General features: G+C 42.9%; 1 protein-coding gene across 4 annotated transcripts in view; it reads right to left on the bottom strand.

The window, feature by feature from the left end:
- Nucleotides 1-15,250, bottom strand: part of Fer1l6 (fer-1 like family member 6) — a 154,169-nt gene that overhangs the window by 101,910 nt on the left and 37,009 nt on the right. For all 4 annotated transcript variants that reach the window (XM_085678956.2, XM_085678958.2, XM_048457343.3 and 1 more), the window contains 6 exons: nucleotides 15,056-15,187; nucleotides 11,132-11,194; nucleotides 7,138-7,216; nucleotides 6,647-6,803; nucleotides 3,459-3,645; nucleotides 2,112-2,304 (listed from right to left, as the gene is read on the bottom strand). In XM_085678956.2, coding sequence (XP_085535082.2) covers nucleotides 2,112-2,304; nucleotides 3,459-3,645; nucleotides 6,647-6,803; nucleotides 7,138-7,216; nucleotides 11,132-11,194; nucleotides 15,056-15,187 — 811 coding nt within the window. The remainder of the gene's footprint in view (nucleotides 1-2,111; nucleotides 2,305-3,458; nucleotides 3,646-6,646; nucleotides 6,804-7,137; nucleotides 7,217-11,131; nucleotides 11,195-15,055; nucleotides 15,188-15,250) is intronic.

Below are 15,250 nucleotides of genomic sequence, written 5' to 3'. Positions count from 1 at the left end.
CACCATGTTGCTGCCGAAAGAGAAAGACACCAGAACCTTACCGGTAAGCCACAGCCTAGTGGTGATGCATAGATTAATAGAAATGGGTTCATTTAAGATGTAAGAGCTAGTTAGAAATATGCCTGAGCCATTAACCAAACAGTGTTATAATTAATATAGTTTTGTGAGATTATTTGGGTTTTGGTGGCCGGGAAACAAAAAAGCAGTCTCTGTTTACATCTGAGAATATTTTAAAGGGATTTTTACCAAATAGATAATGTAACCATGTCTCTTAAGACCATTATGGCTACCATGTGAAGGATTGCCAGAATGGATTTGGGCAAACTGCTTTGGGAACCATTTTACCCTGAAAGCTAAGTTCACTGTAGCTTGGACTAGTAGGGTAGGGTGGTAGAGATAGTGAGAAAGGGATGTTCTAAAATATTTCCTAAACATAAAACTGAAAAGACCTGGTGATTTTAACTTATGCCTGTCGTAAGTGGTTTCTCTTCTTAATACAGAACATCTGAGAAGGCACCTGACATCCGTGAGAACATTTGTGAGCACAATGTCCCTTTATTTTTCAGTGCTGGGAGTCAAACCCAAAGCCTTTCAACTTTGTAGACAAGTGTTTTCCCACTGGCCTGCCTACACCAATCCCATGCATGTTCCTTTGGAAAAGGCAAAACAGCAGGATCTTTCTGAAGACTCGCCTGCGTGGGTTCAAATCCCAGCTTTGGGACTTATCAGCTGCGTGAGCCTGGACAAATTTCTTAAGTGCCTCAGCTTCCTCATCTGGAGGAAAAGCTAATAATGCCTACATCAAGATTAACCTATCAAGATTAACAGGCTAATATCTATTAAGTGCTTCATATGGACCCTTAGGTCATGCCCCTACTATTAGAAATAAAGGAGTCAAAATTTGCTTATTAACTTGTCCATAGTTGCCAAGTAAATGTGCTCATATATTCATAGATATAAAACCTCTTTCTGCCTAAATGTCTCTTTTCTCCATGACTTCTCCAGACTAGATTCTATCCTTCAGAGTCTGTCCTTTGGGAGAACTTAAAGAAGCAGGGAAATTGTTGTTTAAAAGGATAGAAAGAGTTTATGGTCCCCGGCGTCTACTTCTAAAGCACAAACATATTTTCTTCTGAAAACCATCAAGAGGCTCCTAAAATGCTGTGAATAAAACATGTTAGCATCTAGTTGAGAAAGTGTAGATGGATGGGTGTGTTTTTATTGTGCTGCTGCAGTATCGAGAAATAGACAACACACATTCACTGAGGGCTTTCTGCAATGTCACTCCGTGAAAGACATAAAAATACACATAAAAATATGTTCTTGGGAAATATCCAAGTAGTTGAGAAAAAATAAAGCAGTTAAACTAATGTCATCTCTACAAGACGTATGATTAGATATACTTAACACACACACATATGTATATATATATATGTATACATATGTGTATGTGTTTGCATTTTACCATTTAGTTAAATGTTTGTTATACATGTATGTACATATATATGTATATTTGTCAATTGGCATACATTTGCGGTGCAGAGAAAGATTGCTATGAATTTAAATGGGGGTTTATTTAGGAATTCTTGCACACTAATATGATTTTGGAAATGGAATCATATGCCAGAGAGGAGTTCTTGCCCTGCCTGCTACCTTCAGTACTCTGAATTACCTCAGGTTCTCTCAGCTCATTGAGGGAGCAATCACCCATGGCCCCCTGCCATGCTCACACTGTTGTGTTCCCAACAAGTGACCGGGGACAGAATTTTTATGTAGGGGGAAAACCCCAACCATGGAAACATGCAAAAACTGTTCATACAGAACCATACAAAGCCATGTAACAGGATAGATTTGACCTGTAGATTTTAGCTTACCAAACTTTGGTTTTATCTTAACTCCTTTTCTTAAGAGAACAGTGACACACTACATGTAGGTGGCAATGGTCACGGAAGACCTAATACCAGAGCTTGGTTCCATCCACTGACTTAACCAAGCCAGGCCACAGACCTCAGAACCGTGAATGGTGCTCCCACATGCCTATGTGGGCCTCTCTCTGTAAAGGCCACTGTGGCTTTGAGACCTCTGGCCAAGGCAGACACGGGCAGCGCTACCTTTATCTCCGTCCTGCTCGTTGGAGATCTTCTTCAGGTCGATGAAGTGAGTTGCCAGGGCCACGTCGTTCATGCTGCCCTCATCCCACACCTGGATTTTAACCCTCCGGCACAAGGGAGGGAACATTTCCTTGAAGACCACCTGCTCGTGCCACACGGGATCAGCACAATTCTTTTGCACCGAGGTTCGCCCCTAAAAGGACAGCCGGGAGGATATGAGCCATGAGGAAAAGTGCCTAAAGGAAATGCTTCAAACCTCCTGGGGCTGTAAAGGGGATACCAAAGATGGGCCTGCTTCCCATGACACCTGGGAAAATCAACTATACCCCATTGACATTACTGATGATCTAGATGCTATATGGAACATTGGGGCAAAGGTGAATGATTGTCCTTGAGAATTTCTACTTAACAGATCAGTGTTAGGGTGAACGCCTGTGTTAGGGATATGAGCTGTTCTATGTATCTCCAGGGAAGTCTAGACATAGCTAGACCCTGAGCTCATGCCTACACACAGACCTGGGTATATGTCACATATAACAATGCTGCAGCCTGGGCCTCAGTTTCCTTGTTGTAAATTGGAATGATGTCCCATATGGCCCCCAAATTCAATTCAAGTTAGAAATTCTCCAACATCCACTCCTGCTGTGGGAAGGGACAGGAACATATTTTGAAAGTATAAAATACGTTTGAAGTTTCTAAGTCCAGGAAGGCAGAACCCAGCTTTGGCCATGAACCTAGGCTTGATTCTTTCAATAGCCCTTGAGAAAGGAACAGAGGTATCTAGACATAAAGGAAGGACTACCTCGAACAATGTGAAATGGGTCAGGGGAGAGTGGTAATTATTCTACAGGGCCAAGGGCCTGGTACTTGCTTAGAGAAGTAGCCAGAGGTGAGGAAAGACATTTTTCTACCTGGCCCTAAGCTGCAACACATCCAGCCGTAGCTGCTCTCCACAGTGTCCAGTGAGGCGTGAGTGGGCAAGCCTTCTCTACTCCAGTGAGGTGAAAGTGGGCAAGCCTTCTCTACTCCAGTGAGGTGAAAGTGGGCAAGCCTTCTCTACTCCAGTGAGGTGAGAGTGGGCAAGCCTTCTCTACTCCAGTGAGGTGAAAGTGGGCAAGCCTTCTCTACTTCAGTGAGGTGAGAACGGGCAAGCCTTCTCTACTCCAGTGAGGTGAGAACGGGCAAGCCTTCTCTACTCCAGTGAGGTGAGAGTGGGCAAGCCTTCTCTACACTTCCCCTTCTTGTGACAAGGTTTTCTCTGGGCACTTTTAACCCGATTTAATTTGATTAAAATGTTTTGTATGCAGAACAGGATATACTTGTCACTATTGGTAACAGTTTCCTCACCGTCTGCCCAGCAAAGGACACTTCCACGAAGGGATCCACGAGGTCCTTGCTGTCACCCACAAATGCTTTGGTGACGTTTGCCATAATGCTGGAGTTCATTTTGGGTAACCCTTCTGCTCGATAGAGCCTCACGTAGAATCTAGCCCAGGGTCTCTCTGATGGGAATCCTTGAGGGATCAAAAGGTTCCTAGAGGGGAAAGATTTTAAATTAAAAAGATCTGTCACTCAAGAGTAGAAAGAAAGGGCAGGTGCCTGTTGGCGGCAGAAAGAAAAATCTGGATATAGAAAAACACCGGAACACATCACTAAACCAAGTTTTCTTTCTAGGTCTTCCTAGAATTTAACTCTCCCCCCCCCCAATAAACCAGTGGTTGAAAGTATAATTCTTTCAACAAAAAAAAACAGCTATATGTGGATAAATCATATAATCACAGAATGACTTATCTACATAATGCATACACTTAAGACTCAGGGAATGTGGAAAAGGGCAGTAGAAATACCACAAGAGGAAACTGCTGTGGAATAGTCTTCTCTTTATAAATAGCAACAAAAAGGACACAAAGTGGGAGGCATAGGGAAGAGGGGTTTGATCTGGGAAGAATAGGAGTGAGGAGTGGGAGCTAAATATAAACAAGACATATAAAATTCTAAAAGAATTAATAATAGTAATAACAATAACAATAGAATGGTTTGTCTAAAATATGGTGTTACAGGGAAAAAGTGCTCTTGTTCCAGAATCAGAGCTCCCAAAAGAGCCACAGCTTTGAGAAGATATATTCAGGGGTCTCATACAGAGAAGAGCCTCTGAAAGACAAGCCATGAGCTTGGCAGTGCTCATGCACCCATTATGGAAAAGGATGGACTAAGTACACATCAGAAAAGTCATCCACCATGATCAAGTTGGCTTCATCCCAGAGATGCAGGGATGGGATGGTTCAATATACGAAAATCTGTCAATGTAATTCACCATATAAACATACACACACAAAAAAACCCCACATGATCATCTCATTAGATGCTGAAAAAGCCTTAGACAAAATACAACATCCCTTTATGATAAAGGTCTTGGAGAGAGCAAGGATACAAGCAACATATCTAAACATAATAAAGGCAATATACAGCAAGCCAATAACCAACATCAGGCTAAATTGAAAGAAACTTAAAGTGATCTCACTGATATCAGGGACAAGAAAATGTTGTCCACTCTCTTCTTATCTATTCAATATAGTTCTTAGTTTCTAGCTAGAGCAATAAGACAACAAAAGGAGATCAAGGGGGATACAAATAAAAAATGAAGTCAAATTCTCCTATTTGCTTACATAAGTTTATACAAGAAACCCCAAAAATTCTACCAAGGAACTTCTACAACTCATAAACACCTTCAGTGGATATCAGGATACAAGATTAACTAAAAAAAAAAATCAGTAGCCCTGCTATACACAGATGATAAAAGGGCTGAGAAAGAAATGAGAGAAGCATCCCATTCACAATAGTCACATACAGCATAAAATATCTTGGAGTAACTCTAACCAAACAAGTGGAAGACCTGTATGACAAGAACTTTAAATCTTTGAAGAAGATACCAGAAAATGGCAAGATCTCTCATGCTCTTGGGTAGGCAGAATTAACATAGTAAAAATGACAATCTTAACAAAAGCAACCTACAGATTCATTGCAATGCCCATCAAAATCTCAGCAAAATTCTTCACAGACCTCGAAAGAACAATACTCAACTTCATATGGAAAAAAGAAAAAAACCTAGGATAGCCAAAACAATCCTGCACAATAAAGAAACTTCTGGAGGCACCACAATCCCTGACTTCAAACTCTACTACAGAGCTACAGTACTGAAAACAGCCTGGTATTGGCATAAAAACAGACAGGAGGACCAATGGAACTGACTAGAAGACTCGGATATTAATCCACACACTTTCAAACACCTGATTTTTGACAAAGAAGCAAAAAATATCAAATGAGAAAAAGAAAGCATATCCAGCAAATAGTGCTGGCATAACTGGATAACATGTAAAAGGATGAAAATAGATCCATATCTATCACCATGCACAAAACTCAAATTCAAATGGATCAAAGACCTCAGCATAAAACCAACCACACTGAACCTTATAGAAGAGAAAGTGGGAAGTACACTTGAACACATTGGCACAGGGAACCACTTCCAAAATATAACCCCAACAACACAGACACTGAGAGGAACAATTAAAAAATGGGACCTCCTGAAACTGAGAAGCTTCTGTAGAGCAAAGGACATGGTCAACAAGACAAAATAGCAGTCTAGAGAATGGGAAAATATCTTCACCAACCCCACATCAGACAGAGGTCTGATTTCCAAAATATACAAAGAACTCAAGAAAATGGTATCAAAAGAACACATAATCTAATAAAAAATGGAGTACAGACCTAAACAGAGAACTCTCAACAGAGGAATGTAAAATGGCTGAAAGACACTTAAAGAAATGCTTAACATTTTTAGTAATCAGAAAAATGCAAATCAAAACAACTCTGAGATTCCATCTTACACCTGTAAAAATGGCCAAGATCAAAAACACTGATGACAACTTATACTGGGGTTAAGGGGAACACTTTTGCATTGCTGGTGGGAGTGCAAGCTGGTACAACCCCTTTGGATATCAGTGTGGCTATTTCTCAAAAAAATTAAGAAACAACCTTCCTCAAGACCCAGCAATACCACTTTTGGGTATAGATCCAAAGGATACTCAACCATACCACTAGGACATGTGCTCAACTATGTTCATAGCAGCATTGTTCGTCATAGCCAGAACCTGGAAACAACCTAAATGCCCCTCGACCAAAGAATGGATAAAAACAGTTATTACATGTACTCACTCATAAGTGGTTTTTAAATATAAAGCAAAGAAAATCAACCTACAAATCATAATCCCAGAGAACCTAGACAACAAAGATGACACTAAGAGAGACATACATGGATCTAATCTACATGGGAAGTAGAAAAAACAAGGTCTCCTGAGTAAATTGGGGGCATGGGGAACATGGGAGAGGATAGATGGGGAGGGGAGAGCAAAGGAGGGGAGTGGAGAAAAATATATAGCCCAATAAAAACAATAAAAAGAAGGGGGTAGAGAGAGGAAAAGAGATATAAAGTAGGGCATATAATTTCTCTTTCATGGCTCTGGATGGGTTCGTCTCACTTCTCTATCTGCTCGTCAGCATCGAAGGTTTTGGGGTTGGTCTTTAAGACGTCGCCTTTCCCGGTTACACTGATGTCACACTTCAGGTAGCCCTTGGTGCCAGTCCTGATGTCCCCAGGGTCGGTAAGCTGTGCCCACTTGTCACAGAACTGATGACCTATAAACACAGTTTGTGAGTTGTATTCTTTGCTCATGGGCAGCGACTCCCTTGTCCCTTCCCACACCCACAGGCTCTTGGTCCCCTCTGTCTGCTGTTCAAGATAGAAGCCATTCCTGGATGTCGCCAGTCAGTCCCCAGGCTACCCCACTTTCCTCATTTCTCTCCTCCTCCCTCCCTTCCAGCCCTCTTGTCTGACTTTCTTCTCCACTGACTGTGGGTATTTGAGAGACCTTTGTTTTAGAGAATCACACCAAAAACTCCCAGATCGACAGATCAGAGAGTAAACCGAAGAACAATAAGAAAGCAAGATGGGGAGGAGGGGCTCGCTTACCAGGCTGGTTGTACACTGTTCCCACATCTACTCGGAAAGAGCCAATCAGGATGCTCCCTATCAGCTTGTGATGTAAGACCTACAAAAGATGGAGCATCTGTGGAAAGGACCCAGACTCTACCAAAGAGGATCCTAGGACTTGATCCTTGTCTGGGTTTGACCTTGTCTGGAACACACTAGAATTGGTCATCAACCCACAGGGTCCTAAGTGACTTCGAGAAGGGCCTCATCTGTCCTTTCTCTAGCCGCTTTTCTGCTTATTTGCTGAAGAATGGATGGCACTCTGGGTGCCCCAAAGGTTTCTTTAATTGAATGGATCGTGGTAAGCAACCCTTCAATGCCCACCTCTTTCTGCTCCAACCTGACCCATCCTTTAATGGCTAGAGCCAATGTTACCTCTTCCAAGCATCTGTCCCTGATCTCTTGAACCATTAGGAGGAGGACAGTGTGACAGAAGAGTCCTCAAATTTTGGGAAATGTCATATCCAAGAAAGGGGCCAGGCTCCCCACATGGTTCTTAAGTAACAGGCTGAGATTTCAACTCAACTGGGGATGCTATTTCTTGTGCGCATTAGAATCTCTCAGCAATGAAGGGCTCATTCTCCAGAGGTAGTGACATCCCTGCCACTGGAACCGGAGGGCCCCAAGAACTCCATGTCATCCTGGAGGTGCCTCTGAGATTCCTACTAACTTTAAATCCTATTGTTTCCTTGATCAATGGGAGTGTCCCTTTGCATCCTATCCACTATGGCCTCATTCATAATGAACATTCAATGCACATTCAGTGAGTTAATGAACGGTGGTATGAAGGGTGAGTGGCAGGCTCCCCTGCTGCTTCTGAAGAGCTTTTTGTCAGAGGCAGTAAGAAAAAGTAGTCAGCTGACCTCAAGAAATGACAGCCATTCCTATTTCTCTTCTGACTCTCTCTCTCTCTCTCTCTCTCTCTCTCTCTCTCTCTCTCTCTCTCACACACACACACACACACACACACACACACACACTGGGATTTTCCAGTGTCGACAGAGGGGAAGCAAGGACAGCTTGGCTTCAGCGGAGTTGCTATTTAAGACCACACACAGAAAGCTGCTCCCTGCCTCATTTTCTGTGGCTAACATGACTCCCCGAGGCCCGGGGAAGACCAGATGCCTGGTTCAAGTTCCTTTCAAGGTGAAAATGTCTCTGTGAAAAATAGGATGCAAGACCCTCAAGTGGTTTTTCCAGCCACATGGGAGACTTCTTTAAGGTATATGCCTACTGGCTGAGGGCCAGCCAAGCCTACAGAAGTTGGCTGTGAGATTACAAGGTTCCTGGAGATGTGCCACGCACAGCATACTGAGGTCCTGGGTCCCCTGGGCAACTGTTAAGGCAAATAGTCCATGGCACCACCAGGCATATTATTATACCCTGGCTGTCCCAAGAGCATCTAATTATAGTCACCCCTACCTCACCCATTTTTAATAATATCATTAACTTATTATTATGAGAATTTCATGCAAACATACAATGATTTTGATCATATCCTCCTCTGCCCAGTTCTTTCTGGAACCCTCTAGCATGTCTGCCTCCCAAATTCATGTATTCCCCCTTTTTTATATCCCACCGAGTCCAGGGAATGCTGCCCAAATATGCTTGGGATTTGGGGTCATCCACTAGAATATAGGCAACCTATCAGTGGCCATACTGACAAAGAATAATGACACTGTCTCTCCTCCAGAAGTCACGGACTGCCAACAGTTCCTCAGCTGGGGGCAGAGCCTCCGGAGTTCCTTCTCCCATTCACACTGGAATCGTGACTGGCTGGCTCTTACCTACACAGCAGTTTCACAACTGTGATGGAAGTAGCCAGACATTTTCTAATTGAATTTGAGGACGGCTCCCCCAGAGAGTATTTATGCCCTAGTAGTATAAACCTGGTCAAAAGTCTGTGGATGGGGAAGTCACAGGCCCTAGAGCAGAACCTACTGCTGCTATTTTGCTAAGCCACCATGCTGTCAAACTGCCTTCTAAATACTTAGGTTTATGCATATAAATCTGTGCTACTCTCTGCCCTGGTCAGACAATGCTTTTGCAGTGGGCAGTGGTTGATACAAGGACTCATAGTCGTCAAAGTGCTAAGAACACAAGATTACGAGTCATCTCTCTTTAGCACTGAATTCATTCTGGGCACACTGGCTTCCAGTTTATGAACCAGCAAGAAAACTGCGTTGAACCTAAGAGGAAGGGTTTTCCATTAACATCTTTGATCTCTCCCCCTACGAGTCATTTAAGAACCACACAACTGTCTTCTCCCGAAGAAGGGATGAGGCAGGCAAATCAGCTTTGATCCTATGTCTAAAAGTCTGTGTCCTCCATACAGTCCTGACTCTTGCCTATGATGGGGCTTAGAGGCCTGGTGATGAACTTCATCTGTAACCTAGCAAGTCCCCTAGGAGCTGCAATAGGGCCAGTGTCATCAGGTGACAGCTGCAGTGATGGCACCAAGTCCTGGGAGCCATCCCAGCTTCCAAAATATCCTCTGCACCCTTATCATCACACTAGAAACTCAAATGCTAAGAGCGTTTGCATAGCGACTTTCCATCCTTCTGGAGTCACGGTCTTAAAGTGCTCCTGGGCAGGATAGTGTCACACCGCTGGAACCCATACCTGACGAGGGGACATTGCTGACATCCAGCTGCAGTTAAGAGGCCATATCCCCTAGGCATTGATCTAGTGTGTGAGCAAGTGATAAAAAAAAACAGGCCAGGAAGAGAACAGGAAGGAGATTTCCAAGACGAATGTCAGCCTTGCAATTCCCATCAGAGTTGGTTTGAGGGACTCATTCTCCTATTCTCCACGCACTTGTACAGACATATAAAATACGAGTTCTGTTCTTTGAGAAGTACCCAGCCTCACACCCCTCTCCGTGGAAGAAGTGGCCAATGTTCTGAGAGGGAGTGATAGATGTCATCACTTGCCACCCATTGTCCTCTGTCACTTTGCTGACTAGTGTGCAGTTGGTAATGGGCCCAGTCGGCCATTCTGCTCTTGTTTGGGACAAGGTGACTTCCGCTTCCTGTCTCTGCCGTCCATGTACCGGGTAAGCCTGGGTAAGGCCCCCAGCCAGCCAGGGGAGCTCCCTCTTTCTACTCTGCAGTCTGCATTTGTGGATAAACTTCCACTCCCCGGAGAGGCCGAGGAAGATTTGCGCAGCAGCCAGCTTCCCCTGCAAAGATCCCGAGGTCCACCCTCATCGGTAACTTTCAAGAATTCCAGACAGAATACTTCAGTTAATTAATTCATCTGCTCACTAGGTGCTTTCGGTGATGAGATGAACCTATGTGGTCCTTCCCCAGTTTCTGTTCCTGTTTCTCTATTTATCGCTAAGTAGGAGAAGAGATGGTTGTGGCTAATTAGTGTGGATCTCATCCAGACAGAAAAACATCACATTAGCTTGATTTTAAAAAATAACTAAAAAAAAAAACAAAAAAACAAAAAAAACGGCAGCCAATGAAGATGTCAATTGTAACATATGTTTCGTATTCCCACATCCAATTAGCAGAAGTTCACTGTCATTTACTGCTGGCTTCTGTAGCATAAAGGGCTGGCTTGTTGGCTAACATAGAAAATGATAATGGATTAATATAAGTTACAAGGACTAATAAGAAACCTGACGTAATGGGCCAATCAGCTTCATAACTTATAGAGATCTCTGTGTGATTGATTTTCTTTGGGGTTTGCCGACTTGTTGGGGTGCCGGGTGGGACAGAAACCCCAACAAGCCAGCCCTTCATGCTACAGGCTTCCAAGAAGCAAAGGTTCTCTTGAGATGGTTCTCCTTCCAAAAATTCTCCATATTGGGGATATCGAGCTTTAGCCTGCTCCTTACACAGTCAGCGGCCCATATTTATCCTCCTGAACCCAGGTATCCGCAAAAGCTGAGCTGTCTCAGAAAGTTCCCCGAGCCTAGAGTCCCCCATACCTTCCCCAGTACCACCACCTGCAATGGTCTACTTACCGAGATTTTGATGATCTTGTCGAAAAGATGCACTTGGGGTCCAATGAAGTCAAACACAAAGTACTGCAAAACATGAGGTTCATCTTGGTCATCAACCCCCAGCTTACATCTAAGAAGCTTGTTCCTGGAGTGGGTTAGATCTACATCATTCTAATCCGCTGCTGCTGCTGCTGCTGCTGCTATTGCTGCTACTTAGACCTTATTGGCACCAGCAGTTCATTGTTTGATTGGCTTGTCCTCTACTGAAGATCATTCAGGTTGTTTGCAATTGTTTTACTTATTATTCTATATGTTATATTCAAAATAACACCAACTGCATCCTTGCATAGGATAACTATAATTATTTCTCTAAAGGACACATAAGTAGAATTTTTGGATCATGGAATGTGCGCAGTTTTGATAGCATTCAAAGTTCCTTCCTGGGAGACTAATTATACCATTACAATTTTACATACATATAATACATGATCCAAAAATTCTAGCTATGTCTATGAGTGACTTCTTTGATTTTGTGATAAAATACCACAAACAAGGCATGAAAAGGGAGTCTATTTTGGCTTATAGTTTCTGGGTGAAAAGAATCTGTCATTGTGGGGAGGCTTGGCTCTGGGGCAGAAAGCTGAGAGCCAACCACAAACACAAGGCAGAAGGACAAAACTGGGAGTGGCACCAGGATGTTCATCCCCAAACCTGTCTCCAGGGACATCCTTCCTTCAGCAGGGGTATCCATATCCTAAACCTCCCCCAGACAATGACGCCAGCTGAGGACCAAGTGTCATATATTTGAGCCTATGGTGGACAATTCTCATTCAAACCTCGACAAAAGGCATTTTACATTCTGGCTTTTGCTGTGACTTTTCCAACCCCTGACATTGTTAGTTCTTTACTTTTTTTGGTTTTTTATAAGCGAAGACGGTATCATGGAGTAGTTTTGATTTTGCATGAACACATTTAAAACATTTCTCAGGATTTTTCTGTTTCAAACATTCTTGTAAAATTACCAAGACTAACCATGGGAGGAATGAAAAACGATGAATTATAGAGACTTTTAGTATGGGAAAAGTTATTAAATTCCAGAATTAAAGAATGACACTGGGGATGGCAACATGACTCTGGGGTAAAGGCATTTCTCCAGAGTCCTCAAGGTGAAAGAGGAGAACTGAATCCTGCAAGCTGTCCTCTGACCTCCATATGCATACCATGATATACGCACACATGTGTGCACATGCTTGCACACAGATAAACAACTAAAATGTAAGAATTATCTATATGGATACCCAATTTGTATATGGGAGGACTGGATGGCCAAAGAGCTTAACAGGAGATGACCAGATTCGTAATCCTAGTTCTTTCTGGCTCTGGAGCCTCACTTTGATTCTCTTAAAGAACAAGAATCTCCTATAGACGAGGGTGGGAGTTTTGTAGAGGCTGAGTCACATCTCTCTCAAATGAGGTTGTAGAATTTAAAGGTGCAGAAGACTGGGGAGGTGTCTATGTGAAGTTGTTGAATGGAAGAGGAACGATGGGGTGGGCTAGGAAGGATTGGGGCACCTCTGTGCCCTAGGTTCTTCCCTTTGCTTTGAGGCAAAGATACAAAAGAGATATAAAAGAATGATAAATTATGAATGAACATACCGGTGAGAAGAAAAGAAATTGACAATTAACACCTTTCTTTCCTGGAGTAAAGTAGAAAAACAAAAATAAACTGCCATTGCTGTACTAGGAGATCTTCAAAATGGTAGTCGCTGGGCTGAGGTGTGGCCCCACCATAGAATTCTTGCCTTGCAACTGAGCTCCCAAAGTACAGTTGAAGAGTGGGAGGAATGAAAATACGAGCTAAGAGGTCAAGACCATGATAGGGACACCCACCGAAACAGTTTACCTGAGCTAATAGGAGCTCACCAACTTCAAATGGACTGGGAAGGAACAAGCATAGGACCAAACAAGTCCCTCTGAATGTGGTTGATAGTTGCATGGCTGGGGCAGACTGATGGGTCACTGGCAATGGCACCAGGATTTATTCCTACTGCATGTACTGGCTTTGGGGGAACCTATTCTCTTGGATGGATACCTTGCTCAGCCTAGATATAGTAGGGAAGGCCTTGAACCTTCCACAAAGCAATGTGCCTTTCCCTCTCTGAGGAGTGGATGGGGGTGGAGTTGTAGGGTGTGTGGAGGGAATAGGAGGAGGAGAGGGAGTGGGAACTTGAATTGGTGTGTTATAATGAAAAAAAGCTAGTTTGTTTTCTTTTAAAAAATAAATAAACAAATAAAAGAATTCTTGTCTGGCATATGGGTTTGAGCTATAATGCTACAATAAATAAATAAATTTAAGGATAATCTAGGTTATATGTTCTTTAACAAGAAAAAGGTATAATCTTTAAAGAAAATTTTCATATGTAATATCCATACACATATACTTTGTATTCATTTTGCTATTTTTTTCAATGTTTGTAACTCAAAATTTACATGAAAATGTCACTTTAGTGAAATTCTTCACTCTGCTCGGGATGGCTCTACGAGGGAATCCTTTGGGCTGATAAATCCGTGCTAATATTTGTTGCCTTCGGCTCAGATTCATCGCTGGCTCTCTAATGCCTTACAGACTTCTAGGTCTGCACCCGCTTTTCTAGCTAGCTAGCAAATATTCGCCAACTCCACTTCCTCCTTCAACCCCCGATGGCCCCTGCCTTAAAAGGTGAAAAGTGGTGACAAATGTCCTTGGCTTGCCTTCTGTTCTTTTTCTTGGTTTCCTACTTGCTACCCTTGGGCTCAATTTAATATCATTTAGAGCCAAGACTTGAAGGCATAATTATGACATTTGACAAGTAAATGGGGCTCTGCAGTGTTAGAGAATTTGCATACATGTTCTCTAATATCACATCTGTGCCAAAGAGGTGAGGGAAGAGTGGCGGGGGAACATCTGGAAGGTTCGGGGACAATAATGATGACGAGAAAAGGAATTAGCAGCTCCCATGCGATTTGGGGGTTTTTCAGTTAATGTTACGATCCACGCTGTCCCTGCCTTCCTTGTAGATTACTGCTAGGGTGGTAATGTCTCCTCAGCCCTCTTTTAGCAATTCATGTTGTCAGGCAATTTGGTGAGATTCAAGTTTAAAAGCCTTTGCCCTGTGTCCTCAGTTAGATCACGTAAGTACAATGTAAGTACTGGCCAAAGGCTCAAAGTTTTAGTATCCATAGATGAGACACCAAACAGTCAGTAAATTATGGCATATGAAAGTAATGGAAAATTCCCCAGTCAGAAGTGAGCTTGGCCTGTGTGATACCCCAAAGCCCATTGTATTGTAAAAAGAACAAAGCCTAGGACAGTGGTACCATGTGCTGCCATTGGGGCACTGATTTGTATTCCTATGTGTGCTCGGGAACTCTCTGGAAAGTTCTTGAGTATCGTGAGAGTATATCTTTCCAGGGATGAAACCTAGGGTATTAGGATCCAGAAGATAGAGGGAAATGAGGTTTTCCACCCCATATTATTGTATCCTCTGTCATAATTTTACCAAATAATGTTTTATTACAAAGAGACCACTTAGAAACTTCCTTCTTTGGGGAGTCTTCTTTTAAAATTTCTACGCATCTTAGAAAAACACAAGTGTTTTGCTTTCCAACAAAGTATACTTATTTCAAATTCAGTAATTAAATTTTCAGTGTTGTTCTCGTAGTCTCTCTAACCGGCATTCAAGATTCACTGGATGTAATCTCAAGGCTTATAAAGAATGGTAGTAAGCTCATTTACTGTCTTGTTATCAGTGCCTTGGGGATGTGGGTGGAAAGAGCTCAGATTGTGATGTGAATTTTGGTGGGAGACCAGGAAGAAGCACTGAGGGGCTCCGATTTTCTACTTGGTGGAGGAACCTTTTGATGTCAGCGAAGGGATGTGGGCCCAGAGGATGCTCTGTGACTTACTTCATTATAAAATGGGCTGTTGGTGCCCTCCTTCACCGTGCTTTGCTTTTTCTCATCCCCAATCTCAATGGTCACAACTGGGTCGATGTTCTCGCCCACCAGCTGGCGGGCCTCCGTGATGGTGACAGTGATCTAGAACACAAAGCAGCGCCCATGTGCCTCTGGTCATTGCCCTTCATTCTCATGAGAACTGGG

This window comes from Myodes glareolus, chromosome 19 (genome assembly GCF_982192425.1).
Source record: "Myodes glareolus chromosome 19, mMyoGla1.1, whole genome shotgun sequence".
Classification (NCBI taxonomy): Eukaryota; Metazoa; Chordata; class Mammalia; order Rodentia; family Cricetidae; genus Myodes; species Myodes glareolus.
Note: the sequence above shows the minus strand (reverse complement) of the source record. Positions and strands in the feature narration are given on the sequence as shown.